The following is a 12250-nucleotide window of genomic DNA, read 5'->3' as shown; positions in this document are numbered from 1 at the left end:
ACTAACGTCGTCATTCAACCTGGACCGAGCCCTCTCGTACCGTGCTCACGCCAGCCGTCGTCTATCCCGTGGAACCAGCGACCGTATTCCGTGTGAGACGTGCGTGTCTGCGTGAGACGTCATCTGCGTCACAGCGAGAGCACTCGCCGGTGAAAAGTGTTGCGCATTTCTGAATCCGACTTTATGGAATAGCCCTTTGGCTCTGGCTTTTTTTGCTGCTCGCATTCCTGATCGTTTTTATTTAAACTGATTGGGTTTTGACTGAAGAGGATATGTGATCTGCTCTAAACTTCTTGTAAAGACTGCGTACGGCACCTGTGTGGCTGGCCAGGTGAGCTGACGTGACACCTGTAGCCTCTGCGAGCAAACACACAGGTGTTATTGTAAACCTTGTTAACAAGCATGTAATATGACCGATGCACTATGGCTCATTTCTGTTATCGCAACGGTAGCCTAATGTATCATCATCATATTATTACTAATGTGTGTGTTTAAAGTGTTTAAAAGTGTGCCACTCCTCTCACTGGATTATCAGTCCGACGTGATAAACAAGGCTACGTAAGCTTAGCGTGTACGTATTAGCGTATTATGTTTTGATGTGGTTAACATTTTAACATTTTAATTAGAATCCTTGTCTATTTTCCTATCCACAGTATGGTGGATTACAGTCTTGCAAACGTCTCAGAGTCGATTTCCACTCTTTTCGATGGAAGAGCTTGCTTTATTAGGCTTGCTGGAATGCCCTATATGCTTCAAGCAGCTGGATGGTTCGGCTAAGATCCTGCCCTGCCAGCACACCTTCTGTAAAGCCTGCCTCCAGAAGCGAGCAGCATCCGCCTCACCGTTGTTTTGTCCAGAGTGTCTGGCCCCTACCCTGGCTCGGACCGTGGATGACCTCCCTGCCCACCTCCTGCTAGTACGGCTAGGCGGAGGCCCCCCGGACCCCATGGGGCCCGACAGAAGCGGACACCCCCCCCGCTATATGGTGCCCATGTCCAGGGAGAACCCAGGGGTCAGGGAGAGTCAGCAGGAGACGGGCGAAAACCGAAGCAAAGAGCAGCAGAGGCACAAAGAGGTGAGGGGGACAACGCACGCAGCGGTGCATGGGGGGCTTGAACCTGATTGGTCCTCAGATAGATATGTGTCATATTGCTGAGAGGGATCTTTGTAGAAAAAATAAATACAGACTATTAATAATGTTGGTAGAGGCTGTGTCGTGTCATGCCGACACGTTTGAAGTATTTTAGTAAAGCCTTGAGTTTACAACTGTCTTTCACAGAGAGAACACTAGTACTTGTACAGATACATTATTTGTAAAGAACAGTGATGCAGCTGTGCACTCATGTGGAAGGATACTACCAACCCACAGCCCACCTACAAATAATGATTATGCTGCATCATAATCAGCCAACATATGTTTTGCTAGAAAGTGTTTTTGTAGCACTGCCATTGTGTCCTAGCCGACCCTGTAATTGATGTTTGGGAGGCTTTGTAATTGGCTTGACTGTTTGCAAATGTTTCATGTTATAATAGGGCTTTATTATACAAACAGTATAATTTTACCAACTATTGGACACAAGATGACATCTTTCAATGTCACAGAATATAGTTGAGATGACAGCTGTGTGGATTCTTGAGAGACTTGGCATTCACTTATTTTGTAGGAGTAGTACCCTGTCTGTCTCTGATCTGTTCTATTTGGCCTTATTATCGTACACCCCTCCACTCTGTTAACAAATGTCCTTTTCTGAACTACCTGACTCCAGTCTGTCACTGCAGAATGAGGTCAAGGTATAAGTTTCATGCTCCCCCCAAAGGGCATCGCTGAACCTTGTTGACTTTCCAGTGCAGAACATGACTGTTCACTTCACCCCCAGCCGTGCGCAGCAAGCTGTGTTCTTTACGACGTTGTTGTAATTGAGCTTATAAGCTTGTCCCACGATAGTTAAAACAAGACCCCGCGTACGTCACACAACAACCTCTGCTCCTCCACAGGTTTCCTCAAGAGCTTTGTACCAAAAGGACTCTTTGGGAGAGGGGGTGCCGACCGACCCCGCCTACGCCGGCACCATGAGACCCAAGGCGGATGAGAACCGGAACTACGGTGAGGGGCTTCCGGCCGCCGGGAGGTCGTCCCCCACCGGTGCCTGGCTCCAGGGTGCGGGCCACCAGAAGCAGGGCGTGGCCGGGAAGACCGAAGTGCCGGCCCTCTGCCGGGCCCTGCAGGACTTCAACCCCAGAGAAATGGACCTGGAAGACTGGAAGTACTGTCTGGGCTTTGCCAAGGTTGGTCCTGGCGTCTCAAACCCTGAAACCCTGGATGAGTCACCCGGTAGAGGCAGGGTTGGACCGGGTTGAGATAATTTGTATGGGTGGCAGGCAGGCAGGCAGTAGGAGCTTACGAGCCAGGCAAGGTTGTCTGGCAACCGAAGGCGTTATGCTAGTTTGATTCTCGTCTCTCCTCGTTCCGTTCAGAACGAGCCGTGACTGTTTCAAGGAGCTGCTTGTTGTCTCCTTGCATGGTTGAAGCGTGTGCGTGTGTGTGCGCGCGCGCGTGTGCATGTGTGTGTGTGTGTGTGTGTGTGTGTGTGTGTGTGTGTGTGTGTGTGTGTGTGTGTGTGTGTGTGTGTGTGTGTGTGTGTGTGTGTGTGTGTGTGTGTGTGTGTGTGTGTGTGTGTGTGTGTGTGAGAGAGAATGGGTCTATTTTTTTATTATTATTGCTTTTTTGTTCTTGCCCTTTATTACTACAACAGCCTCCATGGCTTTACAGGCCCATATTTGTCAAAGCGCTCAATGTATGGACAAGTAAAAACGGTCTTAAACCCCAGCAGGGAAATTAATCCTGAGAAGCAACACACTGTCTCACTGTTCACTTCTCTTATCCCTTTAGGCCTGAAAATCATGTTTCCCCATAAATCTCTTCTAGGTTTCATGCATTTTTTTAATCACTGAACCCTCCCCACTGAGCAATTTGAAGATCACCGCCATGTATATAACCGTAACATTGTCATCACAGCGTTAACATATGGATGGCTCCTGTTCCCTATCGTTCTACTGGACTATAAAGGCGGTGGCTTTGTGTCTTTTGTTCTGGCCGCAGTCTGAAAGGTTCTGAGTAACACTAGAAACTTGTAGAGCCAGAGGCACTGCCGGGGCTGGGGCCTCTGCAGCACTTCTTACTTCCCATGAACAGTGAGGGAGTTACATAAGGGGCACAGTGCTTGGAGACCCTCCATTAACGTGTTTTTTTTTTTTTTCTTCTCTCGTCTAGAAAACAACAACAACGTGAAGGCAGATGGTTAAATGGGTTTTTATAGCGTGTCTAGTCAAAGCACGGACCGGGTCCCACTGACACAACGGTAGTGGATGTTAGTTGAGTCTTGGAGTAGTGCCGGTCAACCTCTCTATTTCTATTATAGTATCTTGCATACTCTGTTCCCGGCAACTTGCGTCCGTATGCTGTTTAGCCCCTGAGTCATTCCTTTCCCTTGTCTGTTTCTCTGTAAATGACCCTCCCTCAATCTCTCTGTTGTCACATTGTGATTTACAGGCGGACATTCTTACTGTTATCAGAAGAGTGGACGACCATTGGATCGAGGCTAGGCTAGGAGACAAAGTTGGAATTCTGCCTCTTCAGTTTGTAGAGGTAAGTGGTTTCAGTGCTTGGTAGTTTGTTTTGTGATTTCTTTCTTTCTTTCTTTCTTTCTGTCCTTTCTGTCTTTCGGTCCTTTCTTTTTTTCTTTCTTTCTGTCTTTCTCTCTCTTTCTTTCAGTTCATCTCGCTTCCTTTCCTCCCTTTCATTCCTCGTTGCCTGGGCCTCACTGGGATGACAGCCAGCTGATCTATAATCCTGTTGACACTAGTAAAGGAAGTGCTCAACCGGGGTCATTCGTGGGCACAACATTAATTTCCTTGGTATTCGTTGAATGGTCCGGAAATGTCACACCTACAGTATAAACTGCAGGGCGGAAGAGCTTATCTTTCTGTGTGCTGTTGAGGTTCCCATTAGTCTGCCACTTGCACTAGCACATCAGGTTTGTTCAACTTGCTTGGTTAGCTCTCTGTCATTTCTGAAATTGTGTTTTAATATTCAATTTATTTTCCTCCCAGAAGTCTCTCTCAGCTCTATTACGGTTGCAGTGCGTCAGTTAGCTTACAGTTTTTCCCCTCACTCATTACAGCTCACCTAGCCTTCCACTTCCTGTTGCTCATCTACGTCCTCTCTCAGAGCGCCCTCGGCACCGCTCTCCATCTTCCCCGACCTATGCACTTTCCTCTTTCGTCATCCTCCTCCGTTCACTTTAAACTTCATCAGTCTCTCTCTCGCTCTCTCTCTCTTTCTTGTTCTCTCTCTCTCACACTCACTCTCCCGCTTGTGCCATGCAGCCAAGCGTGAAGACACAGTAATGCTCCCTCTGCCTGGGTGGTATAACAACGCATCACTGTAGAGAGTGGAGGGGCATTAACCTTGCTCTGCCTGACTGCCTCCCTGGCTGGCTGCTTTGGCTGGAAAGCCTGGCTGTGCGGCACTATAATTCCATCTGCCCGCCGCTCCTCTCTTAACACCGGCGGTCCTGCCGGCTGCGCTCATTGGCTGGTACTTATCCCTGCTGCTTGTTACTCCTGCCAACAAGTTGTAGGAGTAGGGGGTGAGTCAGAAAAGTAAGGGTGTTAAGAGAGACTTGCCACTTAGCGTCTGGGAATCGCCACCAAATGGGAACCTTTTTACATTTTTTTTTCCGAAGGATTTTCTGATTTTCTTTTCTAGGTACTTTATTATTGACGTTTCAAAATGTTGTGATTTGATTCCAGCCAAACTCAGTGGCCGCCAAACTCCTGGAAGGAAGGAGCCGGAAAGGGAGTGACTCTGCAGAATTCCTCCATCGGACCTGGAACGCCGGCAACAACAACAACAAGGGCCCCGCCGACCCCCCGCCACCCAACAGGACCGCCCAGTTCGGGGCGCTCCAGGCACCCCCACCGAAGACCCTGAACGTCAACGGTCTGCCCCTGGCCACCAGAGGGAAACCGCCCACCATCAGCGGGACCCTTTACCAGAGCACCCGGCGGCAGTCCACCAACACCCGGAACCTCATTGGCTATCAGGGTGAGACAGGGCCGCACCTCCCCGCCGCCGCCGCCGCCGGCCCCAACGCCCAGGGGCCCGTGGTGCCGTCTTCAAAGGGAACCGCCCTGCACGTGAAGCGGCGCTCCGACACGTCCCACAGGCACCTGGCCCAGGTGAGTGGCAGAGGGGAGGGGCCTGGACCCAACATGGCTGTTGGGTGTTTTTGTTTGATGGGTGTGATTTATTGTTGCCCTTTTCACAACCCTCTTTTGAATTTTATATCATAAAAAATGGCAGCAGGTTTTCTTTGTTGCATCCTGCCGGATGATTACAAAGCATTTTTATTTGAATAATGACGTTGTTGTTGTGTGTGTGTGTGTGTGTGTGTGTGTGTGTGTGTGTGTGTGTGTGTGTGTGTGTGTGTGTGTGTGTGTGTGTGTGTGTGTGTGTGTGTGTGTGTGTGTGTGTGTGTGTGGTGAGGTGGGCGGTGAGACTGGATCATGAAGTCATTTAGTCTCAAAACACTCTGCTTTGGAAACGGTCGACCGAGGCGATGCGGTCGCCACGAATTGACTCATAAGGATACACCCAAAGGAAACGTCAGGAAAGGCTGGGTGGACAGAGGGCATGGATGGAATGAGGGAGTGAGGGGTGAAGCGGCCTGGAATGTAAGCATCAGGGGAAGGCCTGGGGTTCGATCTGTGGGAGGGGAGCCAGGTCACCAGCACTTGGTACGGACGACTTGGTAGTATGAGAGAACACGTGTTTCTTTTAAATTAATTTATTGGAAGACATGGAAGGACTCATGGGATAGCCTGTAATTGCTCCCACACTTTTTACATGATTTATGATTCAGGATAGCAGGGAGATGTTGAGAACATATTTTCGGTATGTAATAGTCGGCTTACATGCTTGCTAATGTGTTATCAAAGAAGTTGTTTGGAAATATTGTGGGTCAAATAACAAATATTTGAGACTACAAACATTGATAATTGGGGGCAATTAGGAGATGTTTTACAACCAAGTATGAAAATATGTGAAGTGGTCTGTTTAACTGTCTTTACTGTAACGAGCTGGAGAGACGACAAATCTTTAGACAAACCATTTTTAACCATGACAAGCTGTGGAGATACGATTAGCATTTAATTTCACAACTTCATGCCGAAATGGGGCATTTTTAACCTTGTTAAATGGCTAGCGAGTGAGCCAGATAAGAGGACATTTCTCACGGTACTGCCTTTGCAAAGTTCAGTAATGTACAAAGTTGCTTGCCAAGTGTCAAAACTCTTTTATTTGAGATCAGATCCAAAAGTGGTTGTGGGATGTGGCACACACATGGGTAAGAAGGAAAAGACCGGGAATATGATAACATAAATGATGTAACACTTGGAACCAGGTGAATCTCTCTCTCTCTCTCTCTCTCTCTCTCTCTCTCTCTCTCTCTCTCTCTCTCTCTCTCTCTCTCTCTCTCTCTCTCTCTCTCTCTCTCTCTCTCTCTCTCTCTCTCTCTCTCTCTCTCTCTCTCTCTCTCTCTCTCTCTCTCTCTCTCTCTCTCTCTCTCTCTCTCTCTCTCTCTCTCATGTAGAGGATGATGAGTCACTGGCAGAGTTAGTTATATAACACATCTCCCTCCGACTCTCACTTTCTTTCTCTGTGTGTGTGTGTGGCCTTTTGAGCTGGTTTCTCGTCACCAATGCTGGTAGAACTCTGTCTTTCACTTCACTGGGCCAATAATAGCAGGCAAGCCACACCGTATCCCCACTTAAAAGGAGATGACAGCAGGTCTCCCGTCCCCTACTCTGAAGCCAGGCTACCAATTAGCTGATCCTTTGAGTGTGTGTGTGTGTGCGCGCTATTTGGAGAAACGTCTCCCATTAGCATTCACCTCTGCTGCTTCGCAACAATGCTAAGTGGCTTCCCATCATCGCTGGATGAAAAGAGCCATACTGCGAATGTACTAGCATGGTTACATGGACAAAGTGATACGCAACATGCTAGATTGACAACTGGCATGTTGTTAATCAAGGGTTCCCATAAGGAATCAAAAGCCTTATAATGCAACATGAAGTCGATGTATACCATAATATAAACCTTTATTAATCCCTGGAAGGAAATTCAGGTGTCGGCTGCATATTGCCATATTTTCTTCATCATTGATACCATACTGCACGTCATGGCGTCCTTTACATTCTTCCACCTTCCCTCTCATCTGACTCTCCGTCCTCCCGCGCACTGGGTTATGGTGTCAGGGCAACTCAGCTGTCTCGCTCCCCCCCGCCGTCCACAGTAACCTCCCAGCAAAGGCTTGATCTAAGATAGCACTTTCTGTGGACACCGCACAAAAGATGCACTCAATAACGCTCATTCATCCCCTTTCGCGCTGCTACGTGTCTCCAGGATGTAGGAGGCTGCATTCACCCAGGACAATGTGGGCTGAGTTTGTTCACTTTCACGTCTGTTACCTCTCAAGGCTCAGCTTTGGACTGAACCCTAGACTGTGGTGGTAGTTATATCGTCACTGCTCAATTCCTTCCTCTCATTCTTCTATGGATGGAGCGTAGATATAATGTATGGCGGCCTGTCCCTGAGAATTTATAATAGAAGCAGTTGTTGGATAGCATACTGCACCAGAATTATACAAGGCACCAGGAATGTAAGTTCCCACTACCAAATATTTAAACCTTATTTTTCACATCATTACACATCATTATTAATTAGTTAGTTGGCTGCTTCCTATGTATGTTTGTTTGTTTGTTCATTCATTAGTTTGTAAGTTAGTAACTGACTTGTGGGGAAGTACCGGGGAAGTACCATGATTCAAAGCTGTATTCTCAGGTTGTATTTACGAGCGCACAGTGATAAAGTGTAATCATTGCTACGATAATGGTACATAATTCCTACGCAACTCAGAACCACACCCCAGTGATGTGTCTGAGTCTAGAGCTCATGTCTTTGCTGTCTGAGCTAGCACTCCCAACATGCTGATCTGAGGCCTGTCTGTGCTGTGGGGCCGTCATTATGTGTGGGGGAGGGGGTTGTCCAAAGGTTAAGGGGTCAGCCTGAGTACCGATCATTGCCATTGCGCAAATCGTGGCTGCTAAAAATGTATTAAACAAATTTTTTTATCTGTGGACTTCACCCTCCAAACATATGTAAATACAAACTAAACTAAATGTCCCAATGCATCGCTAGTCATGCATAGTCTTGGGAAACCAACATTCTTGTTGTCTGACTCAGTGGATTACACTGTATTCAGGTATGTGTTTGAATCTAATCCCTTTGTGTTTCTTTGACACTTGATAACACTTTTTAACCACCCCATTTCCCCACGGGGATCAGCAAAGTATTTCTGTCTCTGAGACGGATGTATTACAATATGCGGGATTCCACATAACATCTCGGCATACAGTACACAAGCTCATACTCCCATGCACACAAACCCACTATGACAATATATGATATATTAACCCCTACCATACCTTTTTAATTTCGCCTTCGACTAGGAAGTCACTTTGATTTAGCTCCCATTCCATCATAACACCGTTATCTCTTCTTCCCCCTCCTTATTATTTCATGATGGAAACCACGTTGACTCACACTGCGGCGCGCTCTTCAGGGCGAGAAGAAGATGAACAGCGCGACCCCACCCACCATCACCATGGCGCTGGTCAGCCCCCAGGTGGCCGGCTCTTCTGCAGAGGTCAAGAACGCCTCCACCCAGCAGCTCTCCATCAGCGTGTGAGTAATGATAACAACGCTAATGCGTCACACTGTGATGCCAGAATGTGCTTCCAGGAGGCTCACACAGCCTCAAAGAACAACATGGGAAACAACGCGGCCAGGCACGGAGCGAAATATAGGACCAGTGTTTCGTCTGGTGAGGTTTGCTTGAGCCCAGTAATCCCACCGAAAGAATGTTGTCGTTTTATATAGAAGCCCACCAAATGTCTTTGAATAAAGCAATGGTAAAAACATTCTTGTGACCAACAATCACATCTTTGTATCAAGCCTTGAATAATTAAGGCTGTCTTTTAATTTTATATTTTATATAAAAATGTCTTTGAATACAATAACAAAAACATCCTCATGACCAACAATCATCGTTTATACCAAGCCTTTGAATAACCAACCGAGCTGACAGCAGCTCCGATATTACTTTCCTAGGCTGCAATGACGGCTGAAGCCCTTGTGGGAAGTCATTATGCTGATAAGATCCGTCTGTTGGACCACGCAGGTGTGCAGTGCTGTACTCCTACAAGCCCAGACGGCCTGAGGAGCTGGAGCTGAGGAAGGGGGAGATGGTGGGGGTGTACGGCCGCTTCAACGAGGGCTGGCTGCGCGGCTTGTCCCTGAGAACCAGCAAAGTTGGCATCCTGCCCGCCAACTATGTCACTCCGGTGCTCAGGTGAGTGCCCACCGCGATCCCTGCCGGCCTTTACTGTGGGAGTTGAATACCATTAACATTTTGAACGGTGATAAACAAACTGGTGGGAGGCTGGGGGTTTATTGGAAGACATACATAGTGTGGCGTCGTCGCCACCCGTCTCTGGGTTGTAACAAAAGCCAAACAGGGAATCACACGCACCATAAAGTAAAGCATTTATTTGTTAATCTTGATAACCAAGATTAACAAATGTTGGTCAAGGTATGTATGGTAATTATATGGGGTATGGTAATTCACTCAGTGTGATTAAAGGGTATATGAAAAAGAAGTGTGGGTTGTAATAATAAATCAAGACATGACTAACAAAAAAGCAAATGTGAAAAAAAAGCTCCTGAGCTGGCAGGGAGACATAATATCTTCTAGGCCCCTGGTCAGCATCAGGTGAATGTAGTTAATCTAAGTCACCCCACCTTACAGTTATATTTCCACAATACAACAGAAACAATAAATTAAGTTAAAAAAAAAAAGAGCCTTCACTCCAAGCTGGTTTTTGGTTCCAACCGTCACGTCTGCAGTCAACCTTCTTAAAGCAACACGCCCATATGACCAGCATCTGTACTCGCTGCAAGTCACTTAAGATAAAACCCGTCTGCTAAATGATTCAACAGCAACAGTATATACAGTAGATGTCTTTGTGGAGTTCATGTAGCGCCACAAGATCTGCCAGTCCTTCCCATAGGTTAAGGCTGAATTCTTGTTTTGTTGTCTTGGACATGACAGGACATCCGCGAAACTGACGGAGACCAAAGCAGCAGCGCCGGCAGCAGCATCCTATAACACGTTCACCACGGGCAAGAGACCCACGGCTCCCAAGAACCCCGCTGTGGTCCTCGCCTTGGACCGGGTCAACGCAGATGGGACTGTGCATTCTATGGGACAGGGCCCATCTGCTCTCAGTGGGGGGCCGCACACGATGCAATCCAATGCTGCTGCTGCTGGAAGGCTGTCTGGGGTCTCCCAAGGTTGGGACACTGTTAGGAGGGCTTTTAATTCACACGGAGGTGATTGGGTGCAACAACAATCTCTCACATCTAAACGCTAAGACCCGCTCTGTTATTTGATTCGGTGTTGGGTTACATTTTTTCAAAGAATCCCTTGCTTATTTATTTTTCGTGTTGTTCTTTCAGGCACGGCTCATCGGGGCAACCATTACGCAACCCATGCTTCGAGTTCATCCCACTTACAGAACTTAAAACAGGTCCAAGTGTCTGGCCACTCCCCTGTCCTGCAAAGGAAAAAACACAGTGGCTTTCTGTCTGCCCCTGGCAGAGCTCAGGGATGGATGTCTGATGCAACAGCGCCATCTGCTGCCGACATCCTGAACAGCAGAGACTTTGCCGTTTACGACGCTGCCTTCAAGCACGACAGACCACTTCCAAATGGCCCTCACTCCATCCTAGTTCGACCCGACTCGCAGAAAAACCACACTGAGAAGGTACACTTGTATATTTTTTATTTTTTCATTCTGAATTCATAATTAGATTACTGTATGGAACTTAGATTACTGTATAATCCCTCTCTTACAATAACCTTATAATGACCTCCCCCCCCCCCAACCTTCCTCACGCCAGCCAACGAAATCAGTACGATTTCTCACAGAGGAAGAATCCCCTCTTATAAGGCGGAGAACCTCCTCTTGGTCCTCTGGAAATCAGATTGCTTCTTCAGGTTCAACAGGCCCTCCTTCGCTGGAGGTGTGGGCCCCATCACTCACACTGGGAAGAGATGGACCAGGAATCATTCTCAAAGAAGGGAAGGCCCCCATCCTCAGGAAAGGACTGGAGGCAAGCCAGATCTCTGACATGAACTCCAACCCACAGAAGCAAGTGGCATCTCAGCCCATGCAATCGGCAGCATCGGCTCAGTTCAGTCCCACCAGGTGATTCATTGTCTGGATTACAACTTGAGCATTGTGTGTATGTAGGGTAGAAAAATATAATTTTTAGAGTGATCTGATTGGTCAAAAAAAAAAAAGTTTTTTAAATTGTATACATTTTTTTCTATATAGTTTTTATATTGATGCAAATTATCTTGAATAAATTTCATTATTTTATATATTTTGAAGCATTCAGTCTTTTGGTACTCTCTGTAGTCACTGAACGTGGCCTGGCTGATGTCCTGACTGCAGCTTTTCTCTTAACCTTTTTACATTTGCCTCTGTGGTTCCCACCAGGCACAGGGTGGGCACCACCTATTTAGCCCAGGAAGACTCTGAGCTCAGTCTGTTACAAGGAGAGCGTGTGCTGGTCCACAGGCCCAGACCGGACGGACGGCTCCTGGTGACACAGGAGAGCACTGGACACACTGGCTTATTTCACAGCAGTATTCTACAGACACTAGAGAGACTCAGCTGAGTGGATTGCAGTATTCCCACATTATTCCCTTTCTCTGAATCGTCACACTGCCTGAATGACCGAGCAGCTGAAACACAGTGGACCTGGAAATTGGTGTAATAATTCCAAATGACAATCAAGTGTTGCTCCCTTAAATAGATAGGTCCGTTGAGTATGGCTACATTAATAAAGTATATTTTTGTGTATGTGCATGTTTGTTACACATGAACTCTCTGATATTTGCACAAATCCCCCCCCCCCCTGATGTTCACTGTTTAATACCCTTGTTACACACATTGTTGAGTGCCTCTGTCAGACCCTGTAACTGCAAATGTGTAATAAACAATGCTTCCATATGGGGTAACTTTTTATGTGTGTGCGGATGAGAGATTTATAAAAACAATT

General features: G+C 47.1%; 1 protein-coding gene across 2 annotated transcripts in view; it reads left to right on the top strand.

The window, feature by feature from the left end:
• sh3rf2 (SH3 domain containing ring finger 2) overlaps positions 1 to 12177 on the top strand; it is a 12215-nt gene extending 38 nt beyond the window's left edge. Inside the window, exons 1-11 of one of the 2 annotated variants that reach the window (XM_084469767.1) lie at positions 1 to 331; positions 654 to 1075; positions 1996 to 2286; positions 3551 to 3646; positions 4813 to 5241; positions 8685 to 8806; positions 9303 to 9473; positions 10233 to 10474; positions 10640 to 10947; positions 11084 to 11391; positions 11686 to 12177. The exon at positions 1 to 331 is cut by the window's left edge and continues 38 nt beyond it. In XM_084469767.1, coding sequence (XP_084325893.1) covers positions 707 to 1075; positions 1996 to 2286; positions 3551 to 3646; positions 4813 to 5241; positions 8685 to 8806; positions 9303 to 9473; positions 10233 to 10474; positions 10640 to 10947; positions 11084 to 11391; positions 11686 to 11866 — 2517 coding nt within the window. In that variant the 5' untranslated portion in view covers positions 1 to 331; positions 654 to 706 and the 3' untranslated portion in view covers positions 11867 to 12177. Of the gene's footprint in view, positions 332 to 653; positions 1076 to 1995; positions 2287 to 3550; positions 3647 to 4812; positions 5242 to 8684; positions 8807 to 9302; positions 9474 to 10232; positions 10514 to 10639; positions 10948 to 11083; positions 11392 to 11685 lie in introns of both variants that reach the window. The other variant, XM_084469766.1, reaches the window with a different exon arrangement.
• Positions 12178 to 12250: the final 73 nt, after the last annotated feature.

Source organism: Micromesistius poutassou (genome assembly GCF_964030765.1).
Source record: "Micromesistius poutassou genome assembly, chromosome: 6".
NCBI classification, from domain to species: Eukaryota; Metazoa; Chordata; class Actinopteri; order Gadiformes; family Gadidae; genus Micromesistius; species Micromesistius poutassou.
Note: the sequence above shows the minus strand (reverse complement) of the source record. Positions and strands in the feature narration are given on the sequence as shown.